This window comes from Poecilia latipinna, unplaced genomic scaffold, assembly GCF_001443285.1.
Source record: "Poecilia latipinna isolate Pla-1442-1.1 unplaced genomic scaffold, P_latipinna-1.0 Scaffold79, whole genome shotgun sequence".
Taxonomy (NCBI): Eukaryota; Metazoa; Chordata; class Actinopteri; order Cyprinodontiformes; family Poeciliidae; genus Poecilia; species Poecilia latipinna.
Window position 1 is genome coordinate 119,412 of NW_015112695.1, and position 22,686 is coordinate 142,097.

The 22,686-nt window shown below is 41.5% G+C and overlaps 1 protein-coding gene across 5 annotated transcripts in view; it reads right to left on the minus strand.

The window, feature by feature from the left end:
- Positions 1–21,841, minus strand: part of emid1 (EMI domain containing 1) — a 63,304-nt gene extending 41,463 nt beyond the window's left edge. For 2 of the 5 annotated variants that reach the window (XR_001422312.1, XM_015018457.1), the window contains exons 1-3: positions 21,131–21,841; positions 14,785–14,898; positions 13,227–13,330 (exon numbers count right to left, since the gene is read on the minus strand). Coding sequence is in view for 4 of the 5 variants with exons in the window: in XM_015018457.1 (XP_014873943.1) it covers positions 13,227–13,330; positions 14,785–14,898; positions 21,131–21,297 (385 nt within the window). In the remaining variant the exon portion in view is untranslated. The remainder of the gene's footprint in view (positions 1–13,226; positions 13,331–14,784; positions 14,899–21,130) is intronic. The other 3 variants (XM_015018440.1, XM_015018433.1, XM_015018448.1) reach the window with 3 other exon arrangements.
- Positions 21,842–22,686: the final 845 nt, after the last annotated feature.

Here is a 22,686-nt window from a genome sequence, read left to right on the forward strand (position 1 = left end):
GTGTGGGTGTGCACGCATGTGTGTAAGTGTGAGGGAAATCAATGGTCTTCCTCTCCTCCCCTAACACTGCCTAAACAGAATCAAGCTTAAACAAAGAGTGGCTGCCAAGAAAAGACCTCAAGATTCATTGGAAAACAAAAAAAAAAAAAAAAAAAAACACACACACTCTCAAATTCAACATCTGCCCTTGGCATACAAGTAATTTTAACTGAATAATGAGATTTAATATATTTTTAAGATTACGTTCCACTATAAAATTTAAGACAATGAAGTCAAGTTGTGCTGACTCTGTGCTCTGTTTTATCTACAGACTCTTTAAACTACTTATAAAACCTGTAAAAATTACAGCCATTTAGACCAAAGCAGCATTTAAAAGGCATTTCACACAATAATGAATCTATAAACAAGACCACTTTAAAGAAGATGACAGCACTTTGCAGAATATACATGACATCATCTGCACAAATGGAAAAGGAAAGTCACTTTAAACAATTTCACGTCCTCCTCCCTTTTCCTGCTCTCCCACGGAGAGTAACAGTTTTAATTCATCTATAAAATCTAAACGAGTGAGAATGAAAGTAAATCCCTATTTTGAGAAACTATGGTGATAATTTCTCTCTGTCCACTCTGGCGGAGTCATAGAGACTGTGAAAACGGCCGACTCTTCCAGAGTTTTAATGCAATCAGCAGTTTTTTACACTCGGCGACCTCACAGCTCATCAAGGCTAAAAGAGCCTTTGCCAGATCACTGGTGAAGAAGTGAAGGAATCACTTGTGTCAAAAAATTATGCTATCAAATAACCAGTCTCTTCAAAAATGTAAAATTAAGACAAAAAATGTTCAAAAACCATCCCAGATTTTGATTTAAAAATCACTGAATTCAACTGAAACTTTTGTTTCAGATGGGTGAACTTATCTTTGCTGACGGCTTTGAGGTTGGAAGACCTGCTTCCCATCACCCTAATCAGTAACACTTTACCTGAAGGGGTGTGCATAAGACTGACATGACATTTTTCATAAACATGACATAACACCTGTCATGAACATGAAAAAGTCTTTATGAATGTTTGACAGTTGTCATAAAGTGTCTTTTGGTAAATAATGACACTTTTAATGCAAAGTTGCTCTAAAGGTTGCGTTGAAAGTCCATTAAAAATGCCAACTTTGCATTAAATTATCATAATTTTCAAAATCATTCAAAGCCGAGACTTTTAATGGACTTTCAATGCAACTTTTAGAGCAAATTTGCATTAAAAGTGTCATTATTTACCAAAAGACACTTCATGACAACTGTCATAAACATTCATAAAGACTTTTTCATGTTCATGACAGATGTTATGTCATCTTTATGAAAAGTGTTAGCCCCTAATCTTTAGCTCCCTCCACAGATTCTCAAACGTACTGAAGTTGGGACTGCGAGCGTTCAAATTACCTCCACTAAGAAGAAACATGTTGGTATGATTGAATATTTAAAGCTAAATCTCCCAGGACCGTTACTGACTTTAGGGACAAAGACACCATTTACTCTGGTTATTCAGGCTGTAACCAAAACTCTGAAAAACGACAGAAGATTTGAGTAATATTTAGATTTTTTGTTTGTGCAAACAGGGTAAAGTTATGTCCCAGACTATGTTTTTGCCTGCAGCCCCTCACCGTCACCCTCTCTCCACAGTTCCAGCTTAAGTCAAACCTTACTCCACTGCCACTGTCTTGCTCAGTGGCTGGTTGAGTTCAACCCGCCCAGTGGCCTTGCCTCCCCCCAGTCTGAACTAGTATTGCCTCCATCTAATATTTCTTCACATCTCAGGTGGAGTCAGATGAGAGGAATTCCACCTTGGCAAAAAGAGCCGCTCCGACGGATGAACGATCAAGAGCCTTGTTTGTAATTAATCTCACAGCTTGCCCTCTTCCTTCAATAAGCGGCCCTGAGAGCATGCAGGGCCTTCGTTATAATTACACTGGACACTGACAGCTCTGGGTCCATTGAGGCCTGACGGAGGAAAGCTGGGGTAAAAGCGGATCTTTAGAAGACAGAACTAAATACAAAGTGCACATAATTCTCCCTTCAAAATGCTGCGGCACTTTTCTCCTGCGGTCCTTCCGCTGATTTACTGATACAGCAGCAGTAGAAAAGGCACATTGTAGTCGCTCGGCATCAAAGCCATGACATGTCTGTGAAATTCAAGACAAACTCAGAATGAGTACATCTCGAGAAGCTTCTTATCATAGCCTAGCTACAGTGCTGCCACTTACGGGACAATACTATAATTGTGCCAGAAAGCCCAAATCCCTGAACCCCTAAATCCTCTGCTCTGTCTTTTTTGGGTCCACTCTTCGCCCGCAGCAGGGGGGGAGGGGATTACCGACTGGGAACCAAACGAGAAGCAGAAACCTAAATAACTTTACTTTGTTTAGATATGTCAAAATATTTGTTGCCCTGTGGTGCATGCATGGATAATGTTCATCCTGGTCCTCCTTCGAGCCGTAAGACGTGCAGCCGAAGAATACTAGCTTCCTCCTTTAGCCTTACGTCTTTAAAACATTTTCTTTCTCCGACTTAAAACATCAGCAGCATCCTGCTTCTTATTACGAAGTTGCATGTCCAGGTTTTTTCTTCGCCCGCCGTCACTCCTTACCCAGTGCACCAGTTTTCATTTTACACTCATCTTTTCTTCCATCGGAGAGCGAGAGAATAAATTATGATCCCTTGCTGGCCTGAGTGAGATCAGAGGAAGGAAAGGGAGACGGGGGCTGAGCTTACACACGTTCAGGACAAACTGTAACTCTCCATGTTGTCTCTGGGTCAAAAGACCCATCTGGCTGCAGATTTAGTGACTCCGCTTCAATAGAGCTCTGTTTATACAAGTAGCTAGGTTTACACTGGCGAAGTGGAGGGTTCATACAAAACACATTATCCGACAATAATCCTTTTCGGTCTTTTGTAAGTAGGATGTAATAAAGAGAGACGTCCAAAGTGGGCGATCATTTCGAAAGCGGTCTGAGAGTCCATTTTGTGTGATTCAGAACCAGATCGTCTCACCTCCACAAGTGTGAACTCAGACCTTTCACTGAATTTCCTATTCAGACAATGCTCCCAAAGGAGAGCCGCCATTCACAGCCGGATCATAATGAAGCTGAAGTGGTATTTTCTTCAGCTCCATAAATGCGTAAAACGAGAAGTATATGTCTTCTGCTGGATGTCATTATCCAAATTAGTGCGGGTGCATTTCAGCATTCGGACTGAAACTTTAACCCAGATTTATTAGGGGGTTTCCTGTGCATGCAGACTTTGTGACAACACTACTAAATTATGTTCCCATTCAGGCAGTCCCATTACTGATTGGTCTGCTGAAAAGTTTCTTTATTGGTATTATATTTAATCAATAAATGGACAGAAAGCAGCCATAGCTGAGCCTGCAAATTAAACTGTCATTTTCTGCAACAATCTAAAATCCCGACTTGGAAAACCCTTCAGCCTTTTATTTTACAGTTTGTTTGTTTTTTTGAGTGAAAATCTGAGTAAAATAAAAATGTCCTTTGTGGTTCTGTAAGGATATAAAAAATGTCAGAGCTGCATCAAAAACAACAAATACGAGAAATGTGAATTGTAAAAAGAGAATATGTCACCTTTAAAATGTTCAACTCCATCTCAAACAATAGCTCACGATAAACCAGCTCAGTGATCATTTATACAGTTATATGTTCATCAGTAGGCACTTTCCATATAAAGTTAATCATCTAAAGAAATAAATTAAAATGACAGTATACTGTTTTGGTAAATTTTGACACTAGCTCAAAATCCAGCAAACTAATGGACAGTCAATGACTCTGTCAAACTAAAATCTTTAAAATTACATTTTCCCTGCACTATGTTTAGATTTAGATGGGTATGATTCCTCAAATTGTCTTTGTTGAATTTTATAGTAACATTGCAGTTTAATGCTCAGGCAGGTTTTGAAGAGTACAGAAAGTACATGGAGTCTCCTCCATCCTCTCAATTCCTCTCCTTTTAGAGAAAACTACCAACAGTATCTGTTCATTTTTGCTACTTCTTTGCAACTTGTTAAGTAACCTTCTACCCTTCATGTCCACCAATATTTATAACAAGTAGCTTTATGTTTTATCGTTTTCACTGTATAGTTTGGAAGAAAAAAAAATACTGTCTGCAGAAAGCTGGTAGTAATTTTGACACTGGAGAAAAACAAAGCAAAGTGAAGTTTTTCTTTTTTTAACCAAAAGAAAAGAAGGAAAAAAAAAAGACACAAGTCCCAGTGAGAGTAGAACTGGTCTTATCTTCCACTAAGGTGGACTCAGTATTTTTTCAAATTCTTTCTAATCAAATTATTTTTCTAAACTAGCAACACGTTTGAGAATTGTGTAAACTTGCACTGCCTCATGAATCCTCTCAGAGTGTCGTGAATCACATTCATTACTGCTGTGACTCACTAATTTGAGTTCACAGCCTTTATAAGCCTTGACTGACCAGAGTCATCTGATGCATTCATTGTGTGATTCATGTGCTTTTCTATATGCACTAGATGAATGTATGTGTCTCAAGGGAAGCAGGTGTTTTTAATGCCTCAGAAATCTGTGAGCTTGCCTCATGCAAGGCCCTCACTGTGAGATCAGCATGAACAGCTGAGTGGACCATAAACACCTGAAGAAGCACGCACGCACGCACGCACACACACGCGCTCTCTGGACGGGGATTACAGTCGTGATCGAGGTGAAGGAGCCAACATGTGCATTCAGGCTGTGGCTCAGTGAAAACACCAGAGCTGGTCGGTCCTGATGATGGGACCAAACAACTCTGGTTGTTGGTCCCATCCGTAGATGCAGGTTTAGAGAGTCCAGCTCTAAACCTGGACCTACAGGTTCAGAGTTGGACTCCATAGTTGATGATTTCAACCTGCTGAGCCTCGCTAGTCCTCCAGTCAGCAGCAACAGATAGCCGATTTAATAAACAGTGGATTTGTATGTTGATAGTAAGCAGCTTTATTAATAACCCGTAATAACCTGTATGAATGTGACTCCAGAAGTGGGAAAAAAAAGGAAATGCATCATCTCAACTCTGATCCACCCTTACTTAAAACTATTTATCAATGTTACCCATTCTAATTCTTTTTTTAGTATTTATGTTTATTGCACTTTTTAAAGCTGGTTTTATGCAGCTATGTCTGCGTTTATATGTACTGCTGCTGCTCTTAATTGCTCTTAGCGGATAAATAAAGTTTAATTGAATTAAACTGAATTGAATTGAACATCAAGGCTCTCAAAAATTAAACCCAAAACATCCAGACACATAAGCACATTACTTTTTGGCTCCAGAGTGGAACAAGCAAGTTAAAAAAAAAAAAAAAAAAACTGTAGAGAGTCTGATCTCACTAAAGCCTGATAAATAAACCTGAAAATATTAATTAGTTAGAAGATATTTAAATGTTTAAAATGCTAAAACACAGCGTTTTAATTAAACCTAAATAAATACCCAGCTAGACTGTTGGGTGTTTTGTAATATCATAGCGGTTGATTTTTCTCATAAAGTCGTCAAAGTGAAAGGGACACCCGTAGAAAAACATGGTTGCATGATTCCAAGATCCATCACCTTGGCCTACATACAAACCACATTAAAACACGGTGATGGCTGCACCGCGGTGATGGCAGCATCATATTCAGACACAGAGATGGAGGTCAGGGTTCACGAGAAAACAGATGGAGGTAAACGCAGGGCTATCTATGAAGGTAACTAACTGCAATGACATGTTTTTCCTCAAACTGCACTTTTTTTCAAATACACTGAAGTTTGTGATTGTATTCTTATAAGATGCAAAAACATTCATTAAATACTTAATTACTAACCACTAAAAGCGTGTAATATCAACCTCTCTGGCCATCTAGTCTTGCTTCCATTGTTCTCACTTCCAAAACGGCCGATATTTTGTTCTGTTTTTACGCTTGGATACCAAAACAAAAGAAGTAGCCACAGCCATGACCTCAGGAAAAGCTCAACTACCAGCAAAGAGCTTCTTGGTTGGTGGGAAACTGAACCCAAAGCCGGAGGGTTGGAGGGCAAGAGGCCATAAAAGATGTTGTCACAACAAGACGGCTGTGATGTGGTTGGTCTGTTTGCGCTTAAGTGTACTCTGGCTGGGAGAAGGTTTGTAGTTCAGGTTCATAAAATCCCCACCCACGGAGCCACAACACCGAGGTCCCTCTGATGTGGCTCTATACGTGTTTATGAACTTATTACAGCAACAAAAGAACTACAATAACCACAGGCCGATCTAAGAAAGTTATTGTACTTTTTATTTTTCTGCTCTATTTATCACTAAGCAGGCGGGCAGCGGCAGCAGTGAAGGAAGAGGTTACAGCGTTGCACAGGAAACTTTTGCAACTGACTGATGTAAGCGTATGAAAAAGGGAGTCTGTGTCTAATTTGACAAATTAGAAATTCTGAGTATCTATATGTAACATGAATATTTATGGTTTATGTGGAATTCTTAAAAATACCAACTTATCTAAATGTTTTTGCAACCCTTAAAGCAGACAACTAATATTTCTGTCTGGCCAAGGAATTAATCAAACCGAACCACATTTCCAAAGTTGAATTAAAAGTAAGTTAGTTGCTTATACAAGTGCATCATTTTGTCGCTGAAATCCAATTTTTGCTCTGCTGTTTGCAATTGTAGTCAATTCCTATTTTAAGAACTTTATTGTAGCTTTTTTTTGTTTTGTTTTTGACTGCCAGTCATGATCTGTCATTAATTATTTAGATTCAGAGCAGAGGCGATGTCACACTGTGTGTGAAAAATCAACTGGGTTTACTACCATTTTAAAACAAAGCCAAAATGGTTACAGTGTTGAGATTTTAAGCTCTCTTTGGCCTGTACGATGTTGTCGCCAAGTGACCAAGTGACCAAGTGACCATACCTTAATGCCTCTGGATTTTTGCCTCAGTTTTTGGTCAAGGCTGATCAAGCTACAAAAAAAACAAAAAGAAAAAAAAAAGATTGATTTGCTGCCACAAGCCACCTTCTCTGTGCATTTGTGCTCAAAAGAGTAAAGTTAAGTAGCTCTAAATACACATCAGCTCAGTCCTAAGTCATATTTAAATAAAAAAACAACAAAAAAAACAAGAAACTGGTTTTTACCACTGAAAAAGAAATGCACTGGACAAAGGAGGAAACTTTTCTACTGTAGTTTGATTTATAATCCAGCAGCAGGAGCCAGTATGTGCCTTATGTTGTGATTTAAAACATTCACGGTTGTCGGAGGGATTTCCAGCTTTCAGATTAGATCCTTTGAGCTCATCAGCTGCAGGTAGCCTACATTCTGCATCAATACTGCCGCTGTCCCAAGAACGAATAAATATGGTTCATTGCCGTCTCACAGTCCAACTAAAAACAATGGTGCTGTGTTAATATGTGGCACCTACATCCTGCAAAACTACAGTGTATTTATGCATGGTTAGAAATGGTCATGAAAGAAGGGAGCAGATGGAGTTAATGCAGTTTTAATGAAGGAGGTACATTCCACACCTTCACTCATGGAGAGGATTTAAAAAGCTAAAAAAAAAGTTTTTTTAAAAGAAAGGTTTTTCTTTATAACTACAAAATTTGCCTCTGGGTCACTTAGTTTGATCATCAGCGGGACAAAAAAAAAAAAAAAAAGGAGATAACATCTTTCCTCTTATTGCTCATGATGGGGCAATCTGTCAGGCGGCGGCACATCGGTCCACTCAGGCGTCAAGCGGCGAGAGGAAAAGCCTTCGTTTTTACTCCTGTGTCCGTGTGTTTGTGTGCGTGTCTATTGCCATCCTTTAAAGTTTCGTGCAGCACTGAGTGCGTGCCTCGTTTCCCTCCGACTGCAGGAAAAGCAGTTTTCTGTGTTCTCTCACTGGAAGTCTTGCGAAATCGTAAATAAATCAGTAAGCAGAAGAGACATTTCCAGCCCGGAGCCCAGATACATAAACTTTAACTCCGAATCGAGGCTAAGGGTGCATGAAACTTTAACGAAGGTCTGGTGAAAGGACTGTGCAGCTGTACTTCCTTAGATTTACAAGCTTTTTATTTTGGATTAGAAGAAAATGGGAGAGGCTCAGCAACGAGGTAAAAAAAAAAAAAAAAATCTAAATAACAAAAGGACGGGAAAATATGTTTTCATAATTTGCCTAAAAGACGATCTCAACATTTTGTTCTCGTCTCCTTAAATGAACAAAATGAAGAGAGAAAATTGTAGTTAGGCTGCATCAATGTTACACCTGAAAAAAAGCAACTTTATGTGTTATTGGAGTAAAATAAAGCCATTTTCACAGTAACATTGTCACAATTTAAATATCTCTCCCCCATAAGTATGAAGTAAAAGTAAACCTCAACACATTTTTGTCAAATTACCACAAAGTTCAATGTGTTTTGTTTGCATTTTAACTGAGGGCAAAAATTTACTTTCACATATTCATGAAAAACATTTTGTGTGTCGCAAAACCCCCTGAACACGACACTGCATACAAATGCACCCTCACGTTTCAGATAAGAAGGGAAGAAAATGTGTAATTTTTCATTTTGGTTCCCACTAAGCCACAACTATGTGTTGTTCTGTCATATAAAATCTTAATATTTGATTAATGCTTTGTGGTATTTTTCCAGTGTAGGTCCCAGAGAGCAGAACGTATCTACAGGATACGGTTCCCGCCTTCACATATCTGAATCTTTTACAGTAACTACTTTCTAATGACAAAATAAAACAGAGAAGAAAGACGAGAAGAAGGAAAAATTATATAATTTTTTTTTTTTTTATGACTGGCTGACACTTATGTGTGTTGCTTAATGGAGGTAAGGTTCCTCTGGGCTGGCCAGCACTGGGTGACTGTGCTGGACACCTTTCAGTGTAACCTGGTTTGTCTCAACTTTGACTGTTTCCAGTTTGCACTGGTCATCCATTTAAATAACTCTGCATGTGAGCTGCGTGCTGAATATTTTCTTCTCAAACATGTGAGAGAAAGCCTGAGCGTGCAACAACACCTCACATCAGAATCAACCGGATCAAGAAAGAACAACCTAGGCTACGGAACACCTGCTAATCCAAACGCACAGGACGTCTGGGAATGTGGCTGGAAGCAGCAGAGCTGGACGTAGAGGTGCTGAAGTTCCGCGTTATTACTCTGACGGTGCAGATCCGTGTGGTCTAGCAGCGGTTAGAGCTGAGGTCATCTCCTCAGACCTCAGGGTGGAGTTGCTCCATTCACAGCTACTAAAACCTGCAGCCACTAAAGCAACTAATCACACAGAACAGCTGCATCCCTCACTGTATATAAATCCTCGACGCTTCGCTCTCCCACCCACACGCTGACTCTGGCAAACGAATACTGTACGCCGGCCTCCACGCACCACCACTCTTCCTTTGCAAACAGCAAGCTGCAGCTGACTGATGTTTGAAGCGCGGGGTTTTAGCGTGCAGGCCTGAGATAAGCTGCTCTGAGCTGTGAAAACACAGATTACATTTCTCCAGCTTATTACTGACGGCGTGCCTCTGCCTCGCGGTCATGCCGTAATTGTGACCCAAAAACCGCAGCCTCCGCTCGGCGGAGAGATACGAGTAGATGGGGTACCCCCCCCACCCCCACCCCACCACCACCCTACCCCACAGTTCCTCCTCTCAAACCTGTAAAGATTTGACAGCCGTGCTAATTTAACTCTGTATTCCCCCCCATACGTTTCCCGAACGGTGGCCTCCTCCTGCGATAAGCTGCCACCATATTTCTTTTGAGTGCTTTTGGTTGATAAATCAGAATCCGAACCAACGTATTAAGTGCTGCCTCTGTAAAGTGTCATCTTCACACTTTTCAAAATCTATCAAAATCAGCAGATGGGAGAAAAATAAAAAGTCAAAAATGTTAACCTAATAAATTCACAGACACGACTGCTGAGAGTGCAATCACCCTTCATCCTTTTCCTGAGGCATTTCAAGTCAGCTCTAATGTAGTAATGCTGCTTCTAAGGACTAAATTTGATATTCTCATCACAAAATTACCTCTAAATGAGGTACAATTTCGATATTTGTGTTAAATGTGGCATAAGCTGAGATATCCCCACTGAAAACTAGCATTTACTTTCTTGGTATGCCAAAGCCAAACAGGCATACATTAAATCCCTGTTTCTGGCATGCAATGAAAGTGCTTCCATCTGCAAATACTTAGCCCCATTTTTTTTTTTTTTTTTTTTTCCTTTTGGCTCAATCAAAGATAAAGAGCATTGTGTTCCAGGTCCAGAAGAAAGACAATATTTCCCAAACCTCATAGAAAACAATTAAGACCCAGTAATTACACCAGTGAGCTGGAATTCCAGCCAAGTTCAGAGTTTGGGGTGAGAGAGAAAAGAGAAAGAAGGCTAATGTGAAAGATGCCTGCCTCTTGGACTGCTATTTTACGCCGTTACTTTTGTCTATCAATAATTATGTGACGTAATCTTTGGATCTTAGAGCCTCTCATTCTGTGCATGACGGGTAAAAAAATAAATAAATAAATAAAAATTGCTGCCATAGTCAAAGCAAGCTCTTGTCTCGAAGCTGTATAATCCGTTTCTGCACAGTCCTGCTCTGATTGTGCAGACGAACAATCCAAAACCGAAACAGAGACATGTCATATTTAACACCAGACCGGACCTGTGGAGTTACGGGTGCTGAGTCAGAGTTTCCTCTCACACCTTTAAGGGCTGTGAAAAAAGCATTCGTCCAACTCCGATCTGAAACGCAGGCGTCTAATTCTCATGCAGTCTGAACTGATGCTGGATATATTGCAACTGCCCGTCATTGAGCCACTCCCAGAGTAAAGCTTAGCCTGAAAACACAAAAGTTACAAAAGGCAGAGACACAACTTAACTTGTCACATTGTTTATAAAGTCTAGGATTGACTGGCGACGTGTCCAGGGTGTAACCCACCTCTCACCCAATGACTGCTGGAGATGAACCCTGGAGGCCCTGCAGGGATAAGCAGGGATAGACGACGGACGGATGAATATTAAAGTTCACTAAAGGACTGAAATACAACGGCTACCCTACATACACGGTGCCTTGAAGCATCTGGTCTTTCACAGATTTCTCCTGCTTTTGCTTTTCTTTTGTCACTTTGTCTGTTTCCAGTTTGCGGTTTATTTTTCCAGTTTACTTTGATGAGCTGCTTCAGCTCATTAAAGTAATTGTACTTGGATTGCTGGCGTTTGTGACAACTGGCAGTGAGTTTTTACACAGCTGTGGATGAATTTTGGGCCCCATTTACTTGCAGAACTGTTCTAATTTGGAAACAGTGGGAGAGTTTTCGATCATAAACGTTCTGTTAAAGATCAAGCAGCAGAATCTCAATTGGTTTTAATTCCAGACTTTGATTAGGACCCTACTTTACTTTTAACCTTTCAGATAAAAAAAAAAAAAAAAAAACCTGCTGGTGTGCTTTGAATCATTGTCTTGTTACATAATTTTAGTGCAAATAAATTTATGGTCACAAACCAATTATTGGACTTTCACAAGCAGCAGCGCAGCCCCACACCAACATGCAATGTTCCTTTTCTTAAATGCTACATTAGTTTTACACCAGAGATTATTTAATGAATAAAAAAGGTGTACCGAGGTAGGTTGTGTAAAAAAAATAGTTAAAAAAAAACATTAGTCAGAATAACTGACTAATGTTAGTTATTAGTCAGTTTCAACATCGAGGCAGGTTAGATTCTTATGACTTTTTAAAAATCAGATGCACTTCAAGTCTTAAGAGGTGCTCACTGTCATCCACACTGGTTTTCTGAAGACGTGATTTCAAACTTACACCCACTGAGCTGCAGCCTTTTACTTTCACTTGGCAACGCTACGGTTCCAGACTTTAAGCGGGGTCTGGCCTCCAGGTTCGCCCCTGTGGCAGCGGGCCTTTGTTTCTCCTTAAGTAGCAGAACCAGACAGACAGCAGTGGGGTATCAGGTTCTCCGCTGGCACGGGGTTCTGCTCACGAGGCAGGAGCAGAACAAAGTGCCGGTGGCCCTGGATGGCATCCACAGTGCAGAGGAATAAAAGCCTCGTGAATGGGAGCTGTCACTGCTACTCAGCAGCGTCTCTGATCTGAGCCACCCGGAACGACGCTCTGATAAGTGGCTAATCCCAGCATCCCCCGCTGGCTCGGTCGACCCCCACTGCCATGACAACCCGGGGAGGGGGAGAATCTCCTCTAGCAACAACTTAATTGGATAATTTCCTCCCAGTTTCACTCTGTGTGTGTTTTCTCCTTTTGTTAAGTAAAGTCTGCGCTGTCTGACTGAGAATGTGTGTTTTTCGCCTTCCGAGAGTGGGGAGGGTTTAAATCAGGCGGTGCATTTGGGTGGTTTCGGCGTGTGCGAGTTTAAGCAAGCGGGGAGAAGTGGAGATGTTTTTCTTAAACTGAAGCCGCGCCGCAGCAGACCGCAGACCAGAGGGAGGGTCCACCTGGGAGAGCGAGCGTAAAAGAAGTGCACAGCCTCCGTTTTCATCACCACAAAAAAGGGACCACTTTAACCACTGTAAACATTTATTGTCCTTTGTCATGCATGGTCTGACAATTTATGTTACACCCATTCAAGCTCTGGGTCACGACATAAACAGATGCCCCACCCTCCTCCCCAGACAGCCGAGACCTGCAGACTAGTGCCAGGGAAAGTCATTATGCTCTACGGGTGTGTGTGTGTGTGTGTGTGTGTGTGTGTGTGCGCGCACGTGTGTGTGTGAGCTGAGAAATGAAAACAGTTCTGGGAGCATGGCACTTTAAGAAGATGAAGAGTTGGTTCCAGCTGGATCATAAAAAATAAAAACCACAGAATAGAATAAGCCTTGACGGGCTAAATTTACTGCTGGAATAAAGACATTACAGCTGATTAACAGAACTGAGGTATTTGACTCGCCCCGAGGAGGCCGCAGCCTCTTATTTCGTAACTTCATTTAAGGGACAGAGGCTGCCTTATATAAGCTTAATGGAAATCACTCCTGTTTGAAAGTATTACTTGCACAAACGCAGCGGAGGGCACATACAGTACGCTGGCTACAAGGCTTTAATGAAAAAAGAGGAATAGGGACGGATGAGTCAGCCAGATGAGAAAGAGAAGGGAAAATGAAAACGGTAAAAGTAGAAAAGGTCCAAGTGTTCTCTCCCGTCCTTTGTTAATCATGTCCATATTCCCCCCCCCAAAAAAAAAAAAAATCCTCCTTTAGTCATCGCCTACCTTCTCCACAAGCGGTGCCGCTGAATCCTGGACAGCATTTCCACTCGAGTGAGGTCACGGTGCGGTACACCACTTTGTAAGATGGTCTCACTACTGTCTTAAAGCTGAAAAACACACAAAACGGATAAGTGTGATTAGAATCAACTGTTCACTCTCATTTTCTTGTTTTCTGTGCATCTGGGCCACCTGTCAAAATTATCCTTACATATTTTGTCCAAAGTCTTTAACGTGAGAAGAATAAACCGTGGGTTAATCATAAATGATTCAACTTTTTACTCATTTTGATGCACCAACAAACAAATACTGACAAAAGTGTGTTGACTTTTAGCTGGATCGGCCAGTTGGAAACGTAAAAATTAGGTCTTCTTCCAATTGATGAACATACCGTACCTCAACTCCAACTTATGATAACAACAGCGCTGTTCGTAGAAATGTTTTACAAAGTGTCTGGTTGCTCTCAGCGCTGCCTGTATCAGGTTTTTACATCTATATCGACCTACAATTATCTGTTCTTTTATAAAATCTGTATACAAAACAAATAGCAGTAGGACTGAATTGTAATTCTGTAATTTCTTCCCCTATGCTTTTCACATTCACATGGAGGGAGGGTCCGGGTTCCCCACTTCTTTTTGTATTGTGTGGGTGGAGGGGTGGCACAATCTGGTCCTTCAAACAAAGACTTCTTAAGAGCACATTTGAAGCAAAAGGATTTGAACTGTCTCAATCCACCAAAATGTCACTGAATTAAAATGTAAAAGATTAAGTTGGCTTTAATGTGACTGAAAGGTGAAAAGATGTTCACTAAAACACGTCCAGTGAGGTGGAAAGTAGGTGAGAGTCACCAGAAACGACGGTAAGATTATGACTCCATTATCTGCGTCAGGAAGATGCTCTATTGGGCGTCTGAATGGCTAAAATCCAGTCAGACAGAAAACATGTTGGCCAATTAACTCAAAACAAGGCAGTTCAAATCAGCGCGATAGAAAGTTAGCAGATACAGAAAGCCTACAATTTCACAGCAAACTGTTGTCAAGCAGGACAACATCTGTATTTCTATCAAAAGTTACTTCAAAGGCCAGTGGTAGCCTCTTAATTTTCATACATGATAAATAAAGATATGCTTAGAAAGTACGCTCCTGTACTTGCCAGGTCTCGTAGTTGTTTGAAAATCATCCTGACTGACAGTGGATCCCTCAAATGAGCTGAGGAGGCGGATTAGCTAGTTCCTTAATTTTCCATCAAGCTCATGGTGAAATGACATCTTTCCACTGCAGGTAAGGAAACGATTACCAGTAAATACGTCGCAAAACCTAATTTCCAAAACCCCAAACTAACCCTGTAAAGCAGATAACAGGAAGCCTGGACAAAGTACTACAAAGTTGCTCTGTTTTGTCCTTTTTGTGCTTTCAACCCCTATGCAACACTGTGCATCTGTAGTAGCTGTAAAAATGCATGAACTAAATCATTATAGAGTTGTGTCTGCTTTCAAACCAATGAAGATAAAGGGTTTTTGACGGAGTTGCGGAGCGGGGTCCATAAGGTCCCCTCGACCTCTCACCTGCCCCCTGAGCATCCCTGCGGCCAGCGGCAGGTCTGGTAGACCCGCTGGAGGATCGTCCCGTTCTGCACCTGGCAGGTCACTGTCTTGGTTACTGTGTGAGGACACCAGTTCCTGCAGAAACACACGGGCAAGCCAAACAGAGATACAAACTGTAAATAAGGGCAGAATGAGCATTCGCTGCTTGTGGATAAAAACCAAAATCGCATTCTTTAACTTGGCCGAGACGAACGTCTTCAATCACATGCTGTCACAAAAGCTAATTAGCCATGCAGCCCAAGTTGGTTTGCTTTGTTCCTCCCTCCCCCGCCCTTTTGTTTTGAGACTTCCTCGTGGTGTTTACATGGTTTTAATCAGCCACAATTTTCCCAATGAGCGCATTGAGGGCTGTATTTACACTGACGTTGGTCCTCTATCAATGCACATCCGCTTGCGCTGGGGTCTCGGAGGAGGCGGAGTTTCTCTGGAGTGGATTTTTAACACGGGTTACAGCCGGGTCACGAGTTCACCGCCTTCCCATAGACGGCTTCTGAGACATTACTGGGACTCACTGTTGCTACTGAGAAACTAAACCATGCAGATGATTTAGAGGCCACGTGTTTACAGCGCAGGTACCCAAAACATAAAGTGATACTTTCTTTTAATGTAGCAGTCTTAAAAAGACATCTGGTTGTGTAAGTTATAAAAACACTGAGAATTAATAGGTTTTTAGTTAAATTCTGTCTGAAAGCTCTTTTTAAGAGTCGGATAGACTCCGAGAAACATTTAGCTTTAAAGCCAACATCTGAACCCATCTCTCTAATCACAAATCACATGGCATTCATTTATGAGAAAGAAAAAAAACTTGGGAAAGCTGCTGAACGACAAGCTGTTAGAGAAATAAGGGAACAATTAGCATGATCAGTTTTTGCACAATCGGTGGATGTATAGACGGAAGCTGCAGAAACCACAGAGCAGACCGCGCAGCCCGCAGCGCAAAGACCAAGCTTCGTGTGTTCTGCTGCCAGTGAGCATCCAGGACGAACGGGCCGAACGTCTGAGTTTCCCAGGCCAACAGGAGGTTTCACCTGGGAACGACAGAGGCGGTTCCCGTGGGTTACGTGGAGGAAACTGGGGGAAAGGTTTATGGTCTCCCCGTTTTCCTTCTCTTTGCATGTACGCTGTAGGTGAAAAGGAAATTCCCACAGCGTTTGCTCCAATAAATGAAACAAGACTGGGGGTTGGGATACAGTTCTGAACAGTTGCTTGACTGTTAAAAATTAAAGCGGTCTTGAGATGTCAGCATGTGGTCATTTAACACATGTTGAGTGAAATGTGTGAAAAAAATCTAAGATTAATTAATATTTTATTTCAGTTGTACAATTTTATGCAAAATAATATTATTTATATATATATATATATATATATATATATATATATATATATATATATTATTATTATTATTATTATTATTATTATCATTATCCTATTAAGTAATACATATTTTGAATAAAAAATCCCCTGTGCCACAGTTAAGTCCCCCTATGCCAAATAGAAGTGTTTTGTTTGTTATAAATTTCACTGTATATTGATCATCAGAGAGGCGGTATTATGCATTTTCCAGGCACACAGTGATAGGTTATAGCACAATCAAGTAACTATGTTACCTTCAGTTCTGATTAAAAAAAATATTGTATATATCAAGCATAACTTAAAAGAAATTCGACTTCTCAATTTAACTCCTTGAAATTGGGTCTCTGTCTCTTTAAGGAGTTCCTGCTCTTGAATTTAGTGCATCATCACAACAACGTCTCTCCATTACGTTGTTTACAATGTTCGCAGGATCATTACACTGAGAAGTAGTTTATGCAATAGTCTCAGCAGAGTTAATTGCTTAGTATCTGAGACTGACGCTAGTCTGGAGGAGCTGAGCGGGAGGGGTGCTCTAATATTCCCTCTAAGACGATTGTTTCACTATACTCAGCTTCTTGTTTATCTCTGATCCATCAGACAACTGCAGAGTCACCCGAGTGTTTCTGTAGATGACCAGAGTCTGACTTGTGCTGAAAATCTGAAGTGTACTGCGTGAAAAGGAGTGATTAGAGTGGTGCTCCTGTGTTGCTGACCATCTGAGTAGACACACAAACTGGTCAGTAGTCACGGATTCAGGTGATTACCAAGGCCTCCACCTGAGTCTTCTAGAGTTTCAGACAAAGCAAGCTGGGCTAAATTGTGCTCAAAAATTCACTTTTTTAAAGGTTTTACTGGCTCTAGTGGCTTTTATTTGAGAGTGGTCAGACAGGAACGTAGGTAATGACAGAGAGGGAAGATATGCGCCAAAGGTCACCAGGTCGGGACTTGAACCTGTGATGTGTGCTTTACCCCTGCACCACCCTTAAATCCACTGGATAAATCAAAGCACACTGTCCTCACAGTGCTGCCCGCTTTGTCCAGATGACAGTGGGTTTGATAGAGTCTTCAAATCCAGCTCCACAGCAATAAGCAAACTGCAGGCTGTCCTCACATGTGTGAAGACGACAATGGCTATTATCTCAGCTCTTATAGCTGAGAAAATTTGAATTAATACAAAGTACAACTTTTTCGTAATTCCATTGCAAAAAACATATCTTTACCTGCAGTCACTGCAATTGACACATCGCAAACTCATCCTCTCTTCTCCTGACAAGATGCTGAAAACTCCTGTAACAAGGAGCACAGGTGCTCGCTCCACTAAATCCTTCACTCTTAAATGGCTCATAGTCAACACCTTCCCCTTAGTGGAGGCACCCGTGTGTTATGAAGTGTGAAACCCACCAGCACCATGCTGTTTCTCTGGCAAAACACCAAGTGGGCCCTCAGTGAGTATCAGGTCTCAAAGCACACATGGCACACTCTGAATGCTGCAGTCCCTAGCTAAATAAATCATCCGCCGTCTCCGTCGCACGTAGCCACAGCCAAGAGTTAAGAAAGAAATCACAGCTTTGTCCCATCTGCTCCTCAGCGCCACAGACGCCAAGTGACGGAGAAGACAAAACAAAAGGGAAATTAACTCTTATTTCTAATGTATGCAAATGCAGACAGGATGCAAAACAAAGAAAAAGCTTATAAGGCACATTGGAGCTAAAGAGCGTGCCCTCATTTCACCCAGACATGCTGCACGCTGACACTTACTCCTTACTGTGCAATGGGGGCCGGAGGGGAACCTGGGAGGAACAACTGCGATGTGAACCGAAATCGAAACGCAGATGATTCTCTGGTAGAAAAACATTTCCATCCAGACATCTATTCTCAACAGCAGGAGAAGACAGAAGAGGGACTAACGCAAATGCAGTGAGGAGAGAATTTTTCTAGATTTCTGTCAGTGGAAAACACTCAGGGGAGAAAGGAGGAGAAAAGACTGATGCAGCAAACGGCCAAAGGAAAGGAGAGGTCGTTTTGTCCGAAAGGTCTCAAAGTCCGACGGGAGCAAAGAAATGGAAAAAAGACAATTACAAAGCAACGCTAGTCCCATGGGACACAGGGGGAGGCTTAAGATGAATGTGGTTCAAGATAAAATGACAAAAAGACAAATAAAGAGTACGAGTAAAGGTGAAATTAATGAGCTCTACATTCCTGGCGCTCTGAAAAAAATAGACCCGACATTAGTTATGTTCAGTCTTTATTTCCGGAGGAGTTAACAAATATTAAGTTAGTTCAGGATACTGTGGTCAGTGTGCAACATCATCAAAACAGCACACACAGGTCCTCAAAGTCAGAGCTAAGTGACTCTTTCAGCAAAGACAAAGAAGAGTCATTTGTCTTTGTCTGTTTTGAGTTTTCTGATTTGGACACCTGAGCTGTCCCTCCATCTGTTTAAGGGTTTGTGCATTTTCTAGTGTTTTAAGAATGAATGTAAAAAATAAAAGGACTCGACTGACAAACCATGGAGAGCTGTTCTTTACTGGGTTTTTAACTTGGATGTGGTGATCAGAGATTAAATTATAGCGATAGATCCCTGAGGGAAACCCAGACATCGCTCCACTTAGAAACACTCTGTTGCTCTTTCAGGGAAATCCCAAAGTGTTTCCAGGCCAGAGGGGATGGAGACTCCCTCGGTCTGTCCTGGGGGTCTCCCATCGGTGAGATGTTTCCACCGAAGCTCCAAAGGGAGGCATCCTGATCTGATGAATGAACCAGCTCAGCCAACTTAATGTAGAGCAGCAGCTCCACTCCAATACAGCACTCGATGACGGAGCTTCTCATCTTATAAGTCCAACTCTCCTAGGAAGGAGGTTTACATCGTGATCCACATATCATGACCAAAGAGTTTCCTTTTGCAGTTCTAGTTCAAGAAAATGTTTTGAAAGCCATGCATTGTTTTCTTTCAACTTCACAATTATGTTTTACATTGTGTTGCTCCATCCCATAAAAATCCAGATAAAATACGTTTTAGTTTGTGGATGTCCTGTGTTGAAGTTTGAAAAAGTTCACATAGTATGAATACCATGCAAAAGTAAAACCCAACCTGGTTGATGCAAAATGTATTGATAAAACCACCCATTAACAGACTGTTAGCATTTCAATAAATGGCTCTCTCTGCATTCAGAAAGTAAAACAATATTGAAAGTATTTTCACACCGACTTAATTTGGCTCTATACAAATAAAAACTGATTTGATTTGATTGATAGAGTAGTATTTCGACACACAGAGGTTATCTTGGCCACATTAAACGTTATAGTGGGCCAGATTTGGCCCCCGGGGCCCCGAGTTTGACACATGTGGCTTAATCCAATAAGTAGTCTGCCAGGAATGTAGCCAGCTGTCAGTGAAGCAGTAGATGTATTTAAGGTCATTTGAAAAGACAAAATCAAAGGCTGTCTTGTTTAAACCTGCAGTAACCTTCACTTCAATGAATAAGCAAGGCGAGTAATTAGATGCTCACAGAACACATGATAAGATCTCCAACCATGTCGAAAACTGCAGAAATAACAAATTATCTACCCTAGTAGCATAGTGATGCGCTGAAGTGTAATAATCACTGAAAAAGACATGTCGTAAAATTACTCAAGATCCGTTTATCCCCTGGCTGCCATGGACAAACATTGAGAAATCGTTTTTCCCTCCGGATGGGCCGGTTGACACCATTAACTGGTGCGTACACAGCAACACCAGACCAAACCGAGAGACTGCTCCTTTTCATTTTGCTTCAGACTCTCTGACCTTTCTAAGGACAGCGGCCGATTCAGAACAGCAGCAGCTTTTTTTTTTCCTGCACACAAGCGTTGACATCTCCCCAAAACAAGCCCAGATGCTGTGGTGCCCCAGTGGCTCGTGTTTGGTAAACACCTCAACAAACATCTGGATGCGAGAGGCAAAAGGGGAGCATAAGACGCGAGGTGGTTGGACGAAGCTTCGTGGAGACCAAAGAATGGAAGCTGCGTTGTTATGTTAGAAAGCAATATCCCACACAGCACTGCTCGACCCACATCGCCTGAGATGATGTGATGCCAGGGGTTAGATCAAAGAAGAAACAGGGTTCGATCAAACCCCATTTCCATCGTGGGAGAAGAAGTGAAAGTGGATGAGGAATGGAAATACCTCGGTGTTCACCTGGACAACAGACTGGACAGTGATCTGAGAGATCCTTCCTGCACACCGTCATCACTGTCCACAATAACTCTCAAGAAATTTGAACTGACACGAGTTACGACATTTAATTCCCCTCTGGTAGCAATGAAGTATTTTTGAATTTGAAATTATAAGCATGTGGTACTTCATGTCCCATCAAAAACCCAATACAATATATTTACATTTGTGGTTGCAATATATGACAAAAATGTGAAAAAGTCCTATGAATACTTATTTGTAGAACAAACATTTCCTCTCATCTTTGTACTGAACTCTGACACAGACCTAATCTGCCCTTTGAGCACAGAGGTGTTGCTCAGAAACACCTCTGTCAGCGAAACCCCTATAAAGGCGATCAATCATTTTATGATATGATTACCTTATTAAATTCAATAACCACTTATTCTGGGGAGCCTGACCTCACAAAAGCTTCTATTTTGTGGATGAAGCTGAACCTTGAAATAAATTCCGACAGCAAAAGAAAGCAGATGATGGCGCTGCATCATGCCAGGGACAGTGGAAGCGGTTTGACACACGGGGCCACAGTGAGGAGGAGACCGCTGAGGAACAAGGAAACCAGCCGTCAGGAGCACAACGAACCGGTAGATGGATGGTTTTGAGAGTAAATCTCCCAAGTCACGCAGTGAAGGAATCACGCACAAGGTTCCAAAATAGATGCCAATCATTTTATGTGTGTAAACAAGTCATTTTAAAATGCTAAACACTGCTATTGTGACTATAAGACGGTGCGCTTCTTACTTTTTCTGGTAGATTGAGGTGTGAGTGGCTGCTTTCTGCGACCCGGCTGAATATCCCTTGTAAAGTCCAGTCTTCCAGGTCCCGTTAGCGAACATGGACATCCAGAGGATCAGCACCGTCCACAGCAAACTTTTCCTGAACAGCGCGTCTAGCTGGTGGGATCCCATTTTGTGTGTGTGTGTGTGTGTGTGTGTGGGAAGGGGGGGATTTAAACTACGGACCGGGACAGTTTTCGATAACGAGTCCAACTCTTGGTCCAGTTAGGGATCAGTCCGACCGGCCGGCGGGTCCAGCTCAGATGTGTCAAACTGAAGCAGGGCGGCAACGGAAGACAGGCAGCATAATCACTGAGTGGAAATGAGTAGAAAACTGTCCGACACTAATTCATCCGTAAAGCAGTCGGATTTAACTCCCCTGAGACAAGACGACTGGGTCGAACTCTGGCGGCGCTGGCGTCTTGAGCAGAGCTCAGATTTCCGCGGCTGAACCTTGAACACTGCTGTCCTCCCTTCTCCTCCGCCTGTCTGAGGTCCGATCCTGCAGCGGGCATGGAGCAGCTTTATAGTCTCCTGCGGTGTTTTAAAAGCTCAGCCTGCTGGGTCTTTCTCACCCTGCCCCGCACGGAGGACAATGCGCGCTCACGGCGACGCCACTTTAACGCACAGAATGAATCATGGGTACTGCTGCCTCTCTGGGTGGCTCCAAAATCATCAACTCTTTGGCACCACACACACGCACACGCTCACACACACACACACACACACACGCCTTTTTACGATATCATATTAGAAAGTGATAAATATAATTTTCAATTATTCCAAGGTCTTGTCAAATACTCTTAAATTATTTCCTTTTCTAAATTAACATAAGTTCTTTAAAATTTTATTTCTGACCTTTGGCGCATATCTTGGTCTAAAGGGTGAAATTTGTTCACTAAACTCTGAGGTTCACGGAGCACCTAGATTAAAACTTAGGATGCCCTCTAAAGATAATAAGTTGTATTTTACTTTATTTAGGACTATCACAGGGAAGGGAACTGGATAAGAACGGAAATCCAACAAGTTTTAAAAGTTTACTTTGTTACAAAAATAAAAAAAATTAAAAAAATAAAATAAAATAAATTAAAAAAAAAATAAAATAATAATAATAATAATAATAAATGTGTATTTTCAGTTCACTTCACAAATATGTACAACTTTGTGTTGCCTATAAAATACATTTCTAATAAAACCCATTCAAGCGAAAAACGAAATTCAAAAAAAGCTCGAGGAGTGTAAATAGTTTTGAAAGGAAGTGTGCATCTCTTTGAGTCATTTGGGGTTGGTTTTCTGTAAAAGCAGCCATTACCCCGTAAGACAGTGGTCCACTCCAAACCAAACACCTGAAATGTAACCCAAAACTGGGACCTGTGGTATTTATCTGCCTGTGGTTCCTCTAAGCTGCACCAGCTGCAGAAGATACAGCCCGACTGCAATATGCCCCTGCTAAAGTTGATTAAAACGTTCTTTCATATCTCACCCACTAATACTACCACACTCTACACCAGTGGACTCATC